Genomic DNA, 15,419 nt, shown 5'->3' with positions numbered 1-15,419 from the left:
ATGTGCACTTTTTGTACTAGATTTCATCTCATCGCAAAACCGAGATGCGATGAGATGCGATATTGTATACAATAATTGTAACGTGTATGGGCGCCTTAAGCAATAATCCAGAACATATTGTAAAGTCATAGACTAGTCACTAGTGGATTTTCCCAGACCCTCATTATTCTGTAATATAGGAAGCTACAGTGAAGATGATAAATATGGAGATAACCTGATAAACCACAGATCTCCTGCTTTTCTATACAATGACCGTGTGCTGTGTTCTTCTTCCTGTCCAGACTTCTGGATACCAGTGCGTCTCCCAGTAGAATGAACTCCGGGGGTTCGGATGAGTATTTCCAATGTATGAACCACGCAGAACAGACCTTCCGCAAGATGGAAATCTACCTCCAGCAGAAACAGCTGTGCGACGTCCTGCTAATCGCTGGGAACTACAAGATACCGGCGCACAGGTAGCGCATCAGTCATTGTCTGTGGTCTGTGTCCCAAGCATTATCCTTATGGCCCTTATTCAGATCTGATCGCAGTACAAATAAGTTCTCAAATTTGGTAAAACCATGTGCACTGCAGGTGGGGCAGATGTAACGTGCAGAGAGAGTTACATTTGGGTGGGGTGTGTTGACTTGAACTGAAGTCTAAATTGCAGTGTAAAAATAATGCAGCCAGTATTTACCCTGCACAGAAACAAAATAACTCACACAAATCTAACTATCTGCACATGTTACATCTGCCCCACCTGCAGTGCACATGGTTTTGCCCAATTTGAGAAGAAATTTGTACTGCGGTCAGATCTGAATAAGGGCCTTTATACATTCTATTGTGAATTATATGAAATATTAGGGGTCATCTATAATAAAAGCAGAGCGCAACTGTTCTGTCTCCTCACTGTGCATACATGCTGGGCACTAGGACCTAGGGAGGTCTAGTCTTCAATCTGATGTATTGCTGCACATGTGACATTGTATATCCTCACTATAGTAAGGTTCTGTGAGAAGGGGATATAACGCTCACGCTTAGGGATCAATCTGATGCAGAGGCGCAACTATAGTGCCGCAGCCCCTGCGACGGCGGGGAGGCGCCGGGGGGACTGTGGGCGCTATTTTTACTCCCCCAGCTCCCCCCTCCTTGTGGGTGCAGCGAGGAGCGGGCAGAGAGTTCCCTGTGTGCAGTCATGGAGAGGTCCCTGCGGCGCTGAGTATTACATTAACGGGGTCCCTGCAGTGACCTGGAAATAACGCGCTATCTGCCGGGCGGTTGCGCGGGAAGCACTTCTGACATTGAAAACACTGGCCGCACGCTGATTGGCTGAATCTCAGCCAATCAGCTTGTGAACAGTGTTTTCAAACTCAGAAGCACTTCTTTCGCCACCTCCCGGCGGATAGCGCGTTATTTCCAGGTCACTGCAGGGACCCCTTTAATGTAATACTCAGGGACCTCTCCATGACTGCAGGTACCCCCACCCAGCTCCCTGGGGGGAAGGGGGGTCTTGTGTTTTAACTGGGGTGGGGTGCAAACATTTTCCCAGGGGGGCACACATTTTTTTGTTAGGCCACTGATCTGATGTGTTCAGAGGGGGCCAAATTTGTCCCCGTTACTATGTTTGATGGACTGCGCAAGCACACGGCCTTTTGTGCGCATGTGCAAGTTTATTGCTAATCATTAGAATCGTAATTAATAGTTGGCCTACTAACGTACCAGAAAGGACTAAAAGATCTTAATATGTGTACTTTGGTGCAGAGAATGGAAAGGGGGGACATGATAGAGACTTTCACATATAACAAGGATTATAACCATGCTTGCCGACTTTTCGAGAAGCCTGATCTTCAGGTCAGGGGGCGGGGACGGGGCTGATGACTGAAAGCCCCCCAATCCAGGCCAATGCAGCGATTTGCGGGTCCGCGAGTAGGGGAGTGGGACTAAAATTACGCAAAATGACGCGATTTGTGTCATTTTAGTCCTGCCCCTTGTCGCGGACCCGTGAAGAAACGGTAATTAGTGCGGTAAGAATGAGGGGTGCGGGGGCTGCCAGGCAAAAGCAGGAGGATTGCCGACCTTCCCAAGGGGCCGGGAGGGGGACCCGATTTTCAGGAGCAATTCCGGGAGGGTAGGCAAGCCTGGTTATAACAAGGTACAGGTGGGAGACATTCTTCACAGGAAGAGGAGCAGCAGAACACGAGGACATGCACTGACACTAGAGGGAGAAAGGTACAGGTGGGAGACATTCTTCACAGGAAGAGGAGCAGCAGAACACAAGACATGCACTGACACTAGGGGGAGGAAGGTACAGGTGGGAGACATTCTTCACAGGAAGAGGAGCAGCAGAACACGAGGACATGCACTCACACTAGACGGAGGAAGGTACAGGTGGGAGACATTAGTCACAGGAAGAGGAGCAGCAGAACACGAGGACATGCACTGACACTAGAGGGAGGAAGGTACAGGTGGGAGACATTAGTCACAGGAAGAGGAGCAGCAGAACACGAGGACATGCACTGACACTAGAGGGAGGAAGGTACAGGTGGGAGACATTCTTCACAGGAAGAGGAGCAGCAGAACACGAGGACATGCACTGACACTAGAGGGAGGAAGGTACAGGTGGGAGACATTAGTCACAGGAAGAGGAGCAGCAGAACACGAGGACATGCACTGACACTAGAGGGAGGAAGGTACAGGTGGGAGACATTCTTCACAGGAAGAGGAGCAGCAGAACGCGAGGACATGCACTGACACTAGGGGGAGGAAGGTACAGGTGGGAGACATTCTTCACAGGAAGAGGAGCAGCAGAACACGAGGACATGCACTGACACTAGAGGGAGGAAGGTACAGGTGGGAGACATTAGTCACAGGAAGAGGAGCAGCAGAAACACGAGGACATGCACTGACACTAGAGGGAGGAAGGTACAGGTGGGAGACATTCTTCACAGGAAGAGGAGCAGCAGAACACGAGGACATGCACTGACACTAGAGGGAGGAAGATTCAGGGGAAATGTGAGGAAGAATTACTTCACAGAAAGAGTAGTAGATAAGTGGAATAGCCTCCCATCAGAGGTGGTAGAGGCAAATACAGTAGTACAATGTAAACATGTTTGGGATAGTCATATTGATATCCTTACAAAAAATAAGGATCAAATATGGTTTGAGGTAACATGTTTAAAAAAAGGGGCAGACTAGATGGGCCAAGTGGTTCTTATCTGCCGTCACATTCTATGTAATTGCTGGCATGACAGAATATATTAAAGGTTGTAATATGCAGTTCTGTTCTTTAGAAATCCAAATCCACTTGAATTTTGCGGATCCCAGTTCTGTCAATACAGAAATTTAAGTCAGAATTTCATTTTTTTGATGACATCATTTTAGCTGTCTTTTTTATGCATTTTCAAGAAATCTTGAGTTCTGAGTATAAATCTGAATTCTGACTCCAAAACTAAAATTTGGTGATAATATTAGGACCAAAATCAAATTATGAGACAGATAACATACATGTATCTCTGGAGGTGACAAATTGCACCGCTACTGTCTTCAGATACAGTAATATCCCACCCGTTGTTACCCGGGAGACTGCAAGCAAGCTCACTGTAACATTTCTGTTCCTAGGTTGGTTCTCAGCGCTGTTTCGGACTACTTTGCTGCCATGTTTACTAGCGACGTGCGTGAAGCTAAGGAAGAGGAAATAAAGATGGAAGGGGTGGACCCTGATGCGCTTAAAGCTCTTGTACATTATGCTTATACAGGTAATGTGCCTATAGAATATTCTAATACAGAGCACCAAAAATGAGGGTTTGAGGAAATGTTGTGTGAAGGCTGCAGCCCAACATTTCATCCTCAGTGAGGGTGGCAGTGTGCACCGGCTGTGCGCCAATAGAGAACATCGGTATATGCACAAGGATGACACAGGAGGTGACTTGACAGTGATGTAGTAAATACTAAGTTACAGTACACAAAGCACATAGATTATACTGTACAGGTTGAGTATCCTGTACCCGGCGGGGACCGGCGGCGAGGGGGGGGAACTCAGTTGTAAGAGGACGCACGCGTGTCTCATGCGAGCGCATCCCCTTGCGAAGTCTGGCGGGGGCTGGCGCATGGCGAATCCACCGCCAGCCCCGGCAATGTTGTAACCGGCTCCATCTGTAGTTACAGTGCTTCCATATTATTGCACAGAGCGCAGTAATGCTACTGTTTGACCTCTGCGATGAGTCGCAGTCTGGTCACTCTCAGACAGGAAACAGGTTCATCCTTCCCAAGTGTTCATTTCATTAATTGCACCGTGTTTGCCAGATGTCCATTCAAAATGATACATTTAATCCCTGGTGAACTGAAGTGGAAATTTGACCAGCGGAAAGAGAATTGATGCCACCCTCCCCGGTTACTGTATGGTCAATGTCTAGGTCAACACCTTGAAATGGTCAACATACCCAAGGTTAACATTGGCAAAAGGTTGAAACAAGTTTATGGTTGACATATACATGGTCCACGTGAATAATGTCGACATGATATTTTTAAATTTTTGGTGTCTACAGCCATCTCTCCAGCGGGGGGCGCTCCGCCTCTCAGTCAGCGGATGGGCTCACCAGATTGCCCCCGCTGGCGTGATTGCGCTCCATCTGACTGGGACGCGTGAGCATCCCACCCGCACGCGCGTCTCAGTTTTCGGGCGGCGGGGGGCGCAAACCTGCCTGTCTCCACTTCAGGGAGAAGGGCAGGGTTAGGGGGGGGGGGGCGGGAGTGGGGAGGGGAGATCAGGTGGCAGGGACCGGAGCTCTCCATCTGTATGTTGACATATGTTGACATGGACACCATATAGGTGTACTGCGTCCCCTCGCATGGGTAGCTGCACTCGCCATGTTTCGGGCATGATGCCCCGCTGCACTTGGCAAACTATTATATTCCTACTGTATGCCCACTTGGATAGTAAAGTATGAAAAACCAAAGTTTTGGGGGGGAAAAATATGAAAAACTCAGGTCGACCTTACCATGACCTTACCATGTCTATGTCCACCATAAGCCTGTGTCGACTCTTTGCCAGTCAATGTCGACCTTGGTTAAAGGACCATCTCAAGGTGTTGACATAGCAACTGTCGACCTTAACATTGTCTACCCAGTGACTGCATACCCCCTTCCCCTACCCCATAAAGTACATGCAATCGTGAGTGTGTGTTTATGGGGGGGGGGGGGTGGGAGTGGGTGACTAAACTGATCTCAAACAGAAAACCCATAATACGATGCCCCTTCCCATAACCTGTTGCATTGCAGTCGAACACCCTACTCAATATTTAATCCTGCTTTTTCTTTTTCGCTGTTTTTCTGCCACGCATATCCGCTAACACCTACCAATCTAATAGGCGGCGCGAAAAGTCCCGTTTGAGTGCTCAATTGGGTGACTTTTTCAGGAAATGTCTCCTCGCCTGTCCTCCTCCTTTTGTTTTCTTCCCATAACAGAATTCTTCTCGCCGCCGCTGCCACCGCTGCATATTAATCCGCAAATCTACAGAAACTTTTCTCAGACTTTACAAAGTTTTAATCTACAATCATAAATAAAAGATAACCCATTTCGTTTGTTCCTCCTGTGATATTTCCGGTGTAGCGGGATTACACAGCGCTGCAGATAGTCTTTTTGATTCAGAAATAGCTTATCCAATTGTCAACATCAAAGAACCAAGTCAGAGTTTAGTACAAGTCTCTCTGGAACAGAACCTTTGTGGAGTTCTATCAGGGATACAAAGGAAAACACCTGCCCATTAATCTTTACACAGAGATTAGACAGATGCCCCGAGGATGCCATGCTGGATCTCAGACGTGGGGCAGGAGGATTAGCGTACGGAACACAATGTATATACTGTATATCTAAGGCTTCGCGCTGTGCTAATGAGGTGCGCTGATTAGAATGCAGTCATTGCCGTGTCATTATTACTGACAATTTAACAAATCAATAAATCTTGAACCCCGTTGATGTCTACAAAGAGACCTTTCCCTCAGAATCGATCAATAATGATAAATGAGTAAATCCTGTTCCAATCCCGGCAAAGCTCAGCGCCGGCACTTTCTACGCTATGGGATTAGAATGTCACATAGATCTGATTTGTCCGGAGCACTCAGCGTTATCCACTAACTGTGGTTTAGGGACATAGAAAGTGACAGCAGATAAGAACCACTTGGTCCATTTAATCTGACCTAAAACATGCCTCCAATCTATGGAAGCCAGCAATGTCTGAAAAGGGGGTGTGGCCGAAGATGGAGGGGTGTGGTCTCAGGTGGAAGGCATAGCTTTGCTGCATGACCCCTATTATCATCCTTTTGGGGGCATGCCAGCAATCCCTTTGCAGCTGGGTAGCCCCTGGCTCGCCTCTGTGCAGTGTTAGATGCTGTTAGATCCCTGCTGACATACCTGCACTGTTAGAGGCTGTTATATCCTGTCTCCCCTCCATGCACTGTTAGATGCTGTTATATCCTGTCTTGCCTCCGTGCACTGTTAGATGCTGTTATATCCCGGCTCATCTCCCTGCACTGTTAGATTCGGGCTCACCTCCCTGCACTGTTAGATGCTGTTATATCCCTTCTTGCCTCCCTGCACTGTTAGATGCTGTTATATCCCTTCTCACCTCCGTGCACTGTTAGATGCTGTTATATCCCTTCTTGCCTCCGTGCACTGTTAGATGCTATTATATCCCTTCTCACCTCCATGCACTGTTAGATGCTGTTATATCCCTTCTCACCTCCGTGCACTGTTAGATGCTGTTATATCCCTTCTTGCCTCCGTGCACTGTTAGATGCTGTTATATCCCTTCTCACCTCCGTGCACTGTTAGATGCTGTTATATCCCTTCTTGCCTCCGTGCACTGTTAGATGCTGTTATATCCCTTCTCGCCTCCGTGCGCTGTTAGATGCTGTTATATCCCTTCTCACCTCCGTGCACTGTTAGATGCTGTTATATCCCTTCTTGCCTCCGTGCACTGTTAGATGCTGTTATATCCCTTCTCACCTCCGTGCACTGTTAGATGCTGTTATATCCCTTCTTGCCTCCCTGCACTGTTAGATGCTGTTATATACCTTCTTGCCTCCGTGCGCTGTTAGATGCTGTTATATCCCTTCTCACCTCCGTACACTGTTAGATGCTGTTATATCCCTTCTTGCCTCCGTGCACTGTTAGATGCTGTTATATCCCTTCTCACCTCCGTGCACTGTTAGATGCTGTTATATCCCTTCTTGCCTCCGTGCACTGTTAGATGCTGTTATATCCTGTCTCACCTCCCTGCACTATTAGATGCTGTTAGATCCTGACTCACCTCATGGCACTGTTAGATGCTGTTAGATCCTGGCTTACCTTCCTGCACTGCTAGATGCCATTAGATCCTGTTTTCCCTAACGTCACTGTTGCAGAGCAAAGCAGCAGTGAACACAGGTTTCACCCCAACCCTCCACCTGCGGCCAACTGTTGGGACAGCGGGACACTGAATAGCGGGTCTGTCCTGCTGGCATCGGGAGCTATGCCTAGCACATGTATACACTTAAGGTGCCCATACACTACTGCAATGCATCGCAGCAGTGTATGGGCCATCTGACCCCAATTTCTTGTCTGATACATCGGGATCGGGCAAAATCAGCCCAAATTGTACTAGTGTATGGGCACCTTTCAGGGCTGCCATCAGAAATTGTGGGACTGACAAAATAGGCATGGCCCCCGTTCCCTTTCTCAAACACCTAGAATGCCTGGTGAGTAGTGCACTGGCTGCACTACTCCACCTCTACATTGCTTCAAGGGAAATATGATTGTCCCATTGGCAGATCGGTGAAGCTGCAGCACTACCACACTCCCATGCACAAAACCATTAGCTAAATGTTTTTTTAAATACATGCCAACCACAGGGGGCCACTAGATAGATTGGGGCCCAGGGGTACTGACCCCTTGTGCCCCCATTATAATCCATCCCTGATCTCCGCCACCCTCAATTTCCATCATTTTGTTGGCGACTCCCCATCCTGCCCCCACCTGCGTGACACTGTGACCCACGGGTGGTACAATCTCCAGTCAGCGGGACTGTCCTGCTATATTCGGGACAGTTGGGAGGTACAGTGTGTTCGCTAGCTTAGCTCAGTAGTATAGAGGCTCTTTACTCAGAGTCCGGATCATAGGGTCCACAGTGTCTAGGTCATAGGCACAACGTTGACATTGAAAAGGTCGACATTGACAAAAGGTCAAAACAAAGCAAATTGGAAAAGGTAGAAACGTTAAAAGAAGTTTTTCGACACGTGTCCCAATTAGTATAGTGTGTACCCTTGTATGATGCCTCGCACTGCAATTACATCACTCAGGACACTTTACCATTCCCAACTGATAACCATGAAAAGCCCAACAAAAGAAAGAAAATTGTGGGGGGAAAAAATCATGTTGACCTTTTAATGTGTTGACCATTGGCATGTTGACATTGTGTTTGTGTCAACCTTTGCTTGTCGGCCATGTTGCGTTGACCTTTTGACTGTGAACCTAACATCCGGATACCTTTTATCCAGTAGTAAAACACTCCAAACCTAAATAAGTGCCCATTTACCAAGCATAGTGCGCTGTAGATGTCACAGTCCCACAGATGAATGAACGTGACAACATCAGCTCACGTTTGGCCTTACAAGTGGACAGAACGCCGCTGTGACTACGGTCAGTGATGGGCGCAGGTCACATGGCAGCTGTGTGTTTGTATGACCAATCACTGGAACGTCAGTGTAAGGAAATACATGAATACAATGTATAACATTACTACATAGCAACGGCACAGGATAAAGCTGCATTCTGTGCTTTCAGACTCATCACCTTTTACCTTGCAATAATAAAATGCTTTTCTCTTTGCTTCCTACACAAACGTGCAACCGGGACGGAAAATTCAAGACGGAAAACCAATAATCCCATATCCACACATCACATATATATTTAATATGAGTGTTTCATCCCCCTGGTGGGTTTTGAAAGATTTTCTTCCTCCTACCTGGAAAATAATATATAGCGGATTCCTGCTCAGCTGAGCCCCTACAGACTCCATCAACACGTTTTACGGCGTTCACACGTCCCCCCCTGTGACAAAGTACTTTTCTAACACCTATAAGCTGCTGATTCCAATCTCCAACGCTGCCAAATTGATCTGTACAAGAAAAACACAAACTGTCCTATAGTGCAAAAGGCCAAAAATAAAATGAATCACAAATAATATAAATAATTCAGAATTTTGGCAAAAAACAAATATAAAATATAAAACCCGGCAACATGGTTCGTCCGGCTGCAAAGTTATTGTCTTTATTTTTTTCTTTTTCTTTTTGCATTGCTACCTAATCACTAATCATTTGTGGTATGCAATTAGTATCACAAAGGACGGCTGTCATGTTAAGAGATGCCATCTTGGTTTTGGCCCCAGAAGTCCCTCTGTGTATGCATAGAGGAAAGCGGTAGCCATGGGGGTGCTGGGAGGGATCCAATTGGATCCCTCTCCAGGAGAATGTGGAAAGAAGATTATATGGGTGACATTCTATGGAATGCGAGAAAAGCGCATATATTTATCGCACTCCACATCGCCGCACTTTCTGAATTCGCATTTTTTGGTCATAATTCGCATATTTAATGGGATGCGCATTAGAGGGTAAAAAGTGCGATTGAGTGCGATAATGTGCGAATTTTCGGCATGAAAATGTGCGATTTCTAGGCATGAAAATGTGCGAATTTGAGCTTATGTGCGATTTAAGGTTTGTATTAAAAAAAATAAAAAATTGCATGGGGTCCCCCCTCCTGAGCATATCCAGCCTCGGGCTCATTGAGCCGGACCTTGTTCCAAAAATACGGGGGACAAAAAGTGTAGGGGTCCCCCGTATTTCTGAAACCAGCCCCGGACTCTTGGACCGGTCCTGGTTCTAAAAATACGGGGGACAAAAAATCTGGGGGTCCCCCGTATTTTGAAACCAGCACCGGGCTCCAACAGCCCGCAGTGTCATGCCACAGCCGGGGGACACTTTTTTTTACATAAGGTCCCCCGGCCGAAACATGAGCACCGTGGCTGGTCAGCCTTGGACGGGGTACCTGCAGGAGTGGGGACCCCCCCAATAAAGGGGTCCCCCCCCCAAGGCTTCACCCATCCAGGGCTGAAGCCCGGGGCTGTCACCGGCATCCCTGGCCAGTGGACGCCGGCCTGATGGGGTTAAATCTTTCAATCCTAACATTGCTTTATACAGGAGAACTACAAGTCCCAGCAGACCTCCCCCGCAGGCTGGGACTTGGAGAACCACAAGTCCCAGCATGCGGGCATTAATGGGCCCGCTGGGACTTGTAGTCCACCTGTAAAAAGAATGTTAAAAGAAAACACACACACAGAAAAGTAAAACTTTATTACATACACATCCACACACCTCACTTTTACAACCACATACTCACCGATCCAGGATCCAGCGCTGGTCTCCCCTCTGCTGCAGAGCCGGCTACCCCCGCACTGACAGCGGGGACAACAGGCTTTCTCCGATGGAGCTAAAAGCTTCTGTCGCGTTGTCCCAGCGCGACACAGGCCCACATTTTCAAACTGCCATCCTGTCTGCCGCTGCAGTGCCAATCCTAGATGGGCCACGTGTTTGTGCCGCCCACTTGTGTCGTCCAGCTACCTTAACGTAACATTTTGGCATAAAAACAACATTGTGAGCTATGAGGTGTCCATGATAGACTGGAGATGATTTGAAATTAATGTTATTGAGGTTAATAATAGCGTAGGAGCAAAAAATATAAAAAAATTAAAAATCTGCAAATTGAGTGATTTCTTGTTTTTTTTTAAATACAGATCCAAAACACAAAACATGAAACACAAAACACAGAAGCGCGGTGTATTGGAACAGATCCAGGCCCAAAACACGGCCGGAGATACAGACCCAAAACACAAAACATGAAAGTGCCGGTGCTCACACCTAGTCTATAGGGTATTGTCAGCATAACCTGGCATAACCCTCCACATGGAAGCCCTGCGTTCTGGGCTTAGTTCATATGGGTAGGGCAGATACAGGCTTTTGGCTTACAGCATCTCAGCTGCGATTGGGCATGCAGAGGCTGGGCGAGAATATGCAATGTCAACGTTGTGCATGTAGATCTTTTTGGTGTCGACTAATTGACTGTTGACATAGACATTGTCTGTGAACCACCCGGATACAGTGTGGAGGATTTATGTCTATGGAGGTAGGTGGGATAATTCTGAACCCATATTAACATAGATACATACATAAGTAGGCATTTGAGGATTAGGGATTATATATAATGCACCCCATTCTATTATACACAAAGCTCCATACACCCAGATGTGAAAGAGGAGGGTATAATGTATCTCCTGTTCCTTCCTCGGTTCCCCCCACTTGTCTGTGCAGCGCTGTACAATGTGGCGGAGGTTACAGACCACCATTCCTTTCATTGCAGTTACATCTGTGAATTACAATGGGCACTGGGATAAAGCCCATTCACTAGCATAGGAAATGGCTGATGTAAAGGTTTCCGGACGTCACGTGAATGCAGGATCAGTGGATGAATTGGGCACGTTAGGCAGCTCCCACATAGTAAGTAGAGGACTGGTCGCTGGCTAGCCCTGACCTATTCCTGCGTAGCCCACATAAGAGCTGGCACATGCCGACCTGCGTCATTCATATCCATGGCAGCGGCAGAGGTGTGCGGAGGAGGCTGGCGCTATGTAAGTGGTGGTACTAACAGTATATTATAGTCAATATTTGGACAGAGAATTATGAAGAGTTATTCATTTACAGGTGCAGTGATGCTGAGAAGGCTGTAGGGGGCAGTATACCTCCCATGTGCTGCTGCTGCTCTGCTTTATTTCTTCTCTTCAATAAGGTTACAGTAACTGGCATTCTGGGGCAATTCAGACCTGCTCGCTTGGCTGCATATATTCTTTAGTTTAGCGAGCAGATTAACGCTGCCCCGCTGATGCATGCCCCGCCCGCTGGCTGGATCCCCTCGCAACGCTGTGAGCCCCTGTGTACGCTTACAAGCGCCCGCACAGAGAGGTGGCCCAGGACGGACTTTTGTCTACACAGTGTTCTGCGAGTTTGGAGCGGGTGCTCATTTTTCAAACGTGTTTGCGGGGGCCATTCTTCAGCACGACCCTTGTTAACGATGCCCTCCGTCCCCTGGCAACAGATGACACCGGTAACGACTCGCTGAGATTGAATAGTTAACGCTATAGTAAAAACACACTAAACAATATGCACAAAAATATTAACAATAGCGTTATCATGCATATCGTTAACGATAATCGTCTGGCGTGTACACACCTTTAGCTACCCCTTCTAGCATTACCGCGGCCATAACAACATGGAAATGTTTTACTATTTACCATTTATTATAAAGCTAATTTACTGCCAAAGAGACTTAGGGTGACATTCTATGGGATGAGATAAATGCGCATGTTTTTTTAGCGCACCACATCGCCGCTATTCGCCCCTTTTTAAATCGCATTTTTCAGTCATAATTCGCATATTTAATGTGATGCGCTTTGGAGGCTGAAAAGTGCGAAGTGGTGCGATTTGAGGCGAAGTGGTGCGAATTTTAGTAACAAAAAAGTGCGAGTTCTTCCGCCGGTCATGTGCGAGTTTTGGACCAACCGGAGTGCGATTTACAAAACTGTCTCCGCATGAGTAAGAACCCCCCAACCTATTGGCCCACCTCTGTCCCCTCCATTATGCATCACACCCCCTATATAAAGGGGCATTGGCGCCATTTTACTCTTTGATAGGAAGTAAGGAGCATGGAGAGGAGCAGTGGCAGTGTGATTAGAGGAAGAAGTGTTGGTGGCAGAGTGAGGAGTGGCAGAGGGAGAAGTGGCAGAGTGAGGAGGAAGCAGTGGCAGAGGGAGCAGTGGCAGAGGGAGCAGTGGCAGCAGCCAGCCAAGTGATAGAGCCAGCAGTGTGGCAGGCAGCATGGCCACAGCAAGGCCAGCCCCAGACCAGGCCCTGGGCGTCCAGCCCCAGCAGGAGGAGGTGGAGGATCCGCTGGCATCCCCATCCTACAGCCAAGACCTTGACCATACCCCACAGCAGCTGCAGGAGGGCCACATGTCAGAGGTGGAGGAATATGGTGGTGAGGAGGAGGAAGACACTGGCATGGAGGAGGAGGGGTACATGGCTGGAGTAGACAATGAGGAGGAGGAGGAGGAGGAAGAGGTGGAAGCTGGCCGCACCAAAAGTGGCCGGAAGGTCAGATTTTCATATGAGGAAAATGCTGCAGTTGTCCGGGCTATCATGCCAGTGTTTGACCGTTTGCTTGGCAAATCTCACCACAAGACCACTGCACAGCGCAAAAGGGCTATGTGGAAGGACATCACCCAGGCAGTGAACGCTGTCAGTCAGGACAAGCGCCTGGTGCGCAATGTAAAAAAGAGATTCAACAACATCAAAAGGCAGTTGAAAAGTAAAATGGCCATGGAGTTGGAGGAGGCCACCAAGGCTGGAGGAGGAAGCCCCACCACTGTGTGCTACACTTCGTATGAGGTGAAGCTGAAGCGCATCATACCCCCAAGGCCCATGAGGTCACAGACTGAGTGGAGCCTGTGGCCAAATAGTAGAGGGCACACATTAATTTGTGCTGGCCAGACACTGCATAGTTGCCTCCCCCAAAAGGGTCCAAATCATCTCTCACCTGCTCATATACTGTAAGTCCAACAGGTTAATGCGGTTCAGCGTAACCATCCCCACAACCTGTTGATCCGAGAGGGAGTCCAGGTACAGGCGAGCACGATACATACGTGGGGTACGCAGTAGTCGGGGGGCTACCAGGATCTGGTGTGCAGCTTCCTCCCTCCTGCGCAGCTCCTCCAAATGGGCCACATCACAGATAAGCAACTCCAAAATAGTCTGCAAAATCTCCATGTTTGAAACCCTCACAGGTGTCCTTAATGATGTTGGGGTTTATGTAGGGGTGTTTGTGAGTGAAAATGAGGGCACCTGTGGTGAAATTAACCATGTGTGCACTTGACCAAAATGAGTTCTGGGCCAAATTGCCAAACAGAACCAGGTCTGAAATAAGTGCGATTATTAGACACCTAAAAAGTGCGATTTGCGAAAACGCATTGCATTAAATAAGCGATTTGTATACTTTTCTGTACGAAAACATCTGGATGCGATAAAAATGCAAATTAATTTTGCACTTTTGGTCCGCATGCCTTAACGCACATAATATGCGATTTCAGTACCTTAGCGCACCCTATTAAATAGGCGATTTGACGGAAAAATGCGATGTCGCCATTTTGTTGACTAATTAACGCCAAAAAACGCAAATCTCATCCCATAGAATGTCACCCATACAGTAATGCTTCAAATAAAAAAATAATTGTGCTTTATCTGTGTGTGTCGTTTCCAGGTATTCTAGAACTGAAGGAGGACACGATAGAAAGTCTCCTGGCTGCCGCCTGCCTGCTCCAGCTCTCCCAGGTTATAGAGGTTTGCTGCAACTTTCTCATGAAGCAGCTGCATCCGTCCAACTGCTTAGGGATCCGGTCGTTTGGCGACGCGCAGGGCTGCCTGGAGCTGCTGCGAGTGGCTCATAGCTACACCATGGTGAGATATCCGCATGTCTACTGGGCACATACAGGGAGAGACGTGATTCCTGCTGAGTCGTTCTCCGGGGCGGGAATTCTATGGGTTATGGAGAACTTCATAGTGTTTATGTATATTTATATCAGGGATTTACAGGGATGGAATCTATGTACGACATTATTACGTGTTTATAAGGCCTCAGCACTGGATGCCATTGCAGCTATATCTTAGGAAATAAACATAAATGACGTATATTTACTAACCGCAATTTTGCACAGCCAACGTTGATTCAGGCTGCAGCCCCACTACAGTGAAATCCTGTCTGCAAATGAATAGTCTCGCTGTGCCTAGAAATAAATCACACAAACACCTTATTCTATATATAATGACACGGACAACCACTGCGTAAGATTAAACAGGTCATGAATATTTATTGTAATGGTATGACCTTTATTTGTCTAAGGCAGTGATTTTCAACCTTTCTACCTTGCGGCACACTAAATAAGATTTTAAAATTGCCAAGGCACACCATGAGATCCTCACAGGGCAAAAATATTGGTCCCCATAGGAAAGAAATCAAACCTATTGGCCCCCATATAAAAAAACAATCACAGTGGTCCCCACAGGTAACAAAAATAAAAATACATTTGCCCTTTACATGAGAAAAGACCAGTAAATAACAGTTGAGCTGTTGGTGGCTGTAAACTGGTTTGGGCTTCTCTAGATCTGGGGGCACACGAGAACAGCTCAAGGCACACTAGTGTACCACGGCACAGTGGTTGAAAAACACTGGTCTAAGGGATGGCAAAGAAAGCACTTGAGACCAGCACCAGTCCCGGGTGTTACTCATGGTAGCGACCAAAGCACCC

At 47.4% G+C, this 15,419-nt stretch overlaps 1 protein-coding gene across 1 annotated transcript in view; it reads left to right on the top strand.

The window, feature by feature from the left end:
• Positions 1 to 15,419, top strand: part of KLHL4 (kelch like family member 4) — a 125,803-nt gene that overhangs the window by 80,088 nt on the left and 30,296 nt on the right. Inside the window, exons 2-4 of the mRNA XM_083160350.1 lie at positions 282 to 455; positions 3,598 to 3,734; positions 14,375 to 14,571. Coding sequence (XP_083016476.1) covers positions 282 to 455; positions 3,598 to 3,734; positions 14,375 to 14,571 — 508 coding nt within the window. The remainder of the gene's footprint in view (positions 1 to 281; positions 456 to 3,597; positions 3,735 to 14,374; positions 14,572 to 15,419) is intronic.

Source organism: Crinia signifera, chromosome 9 (assembly GCF_055691185.1).
Source record: "Crinia signifera chromosome 9, ASM5569118v1, whole genome shotgun sequence".
In the NCBI taxonomy this organism is placed as follows: domain Eukaryota; kingdom Metazoa; phylum Chordata; class Amphibia; order Anura; family Myobatrachidae; genus Crinia; species Crinia signifera.
This window is presented reverse-complemented; position numbering and strand designations above follow the sequence as displayed.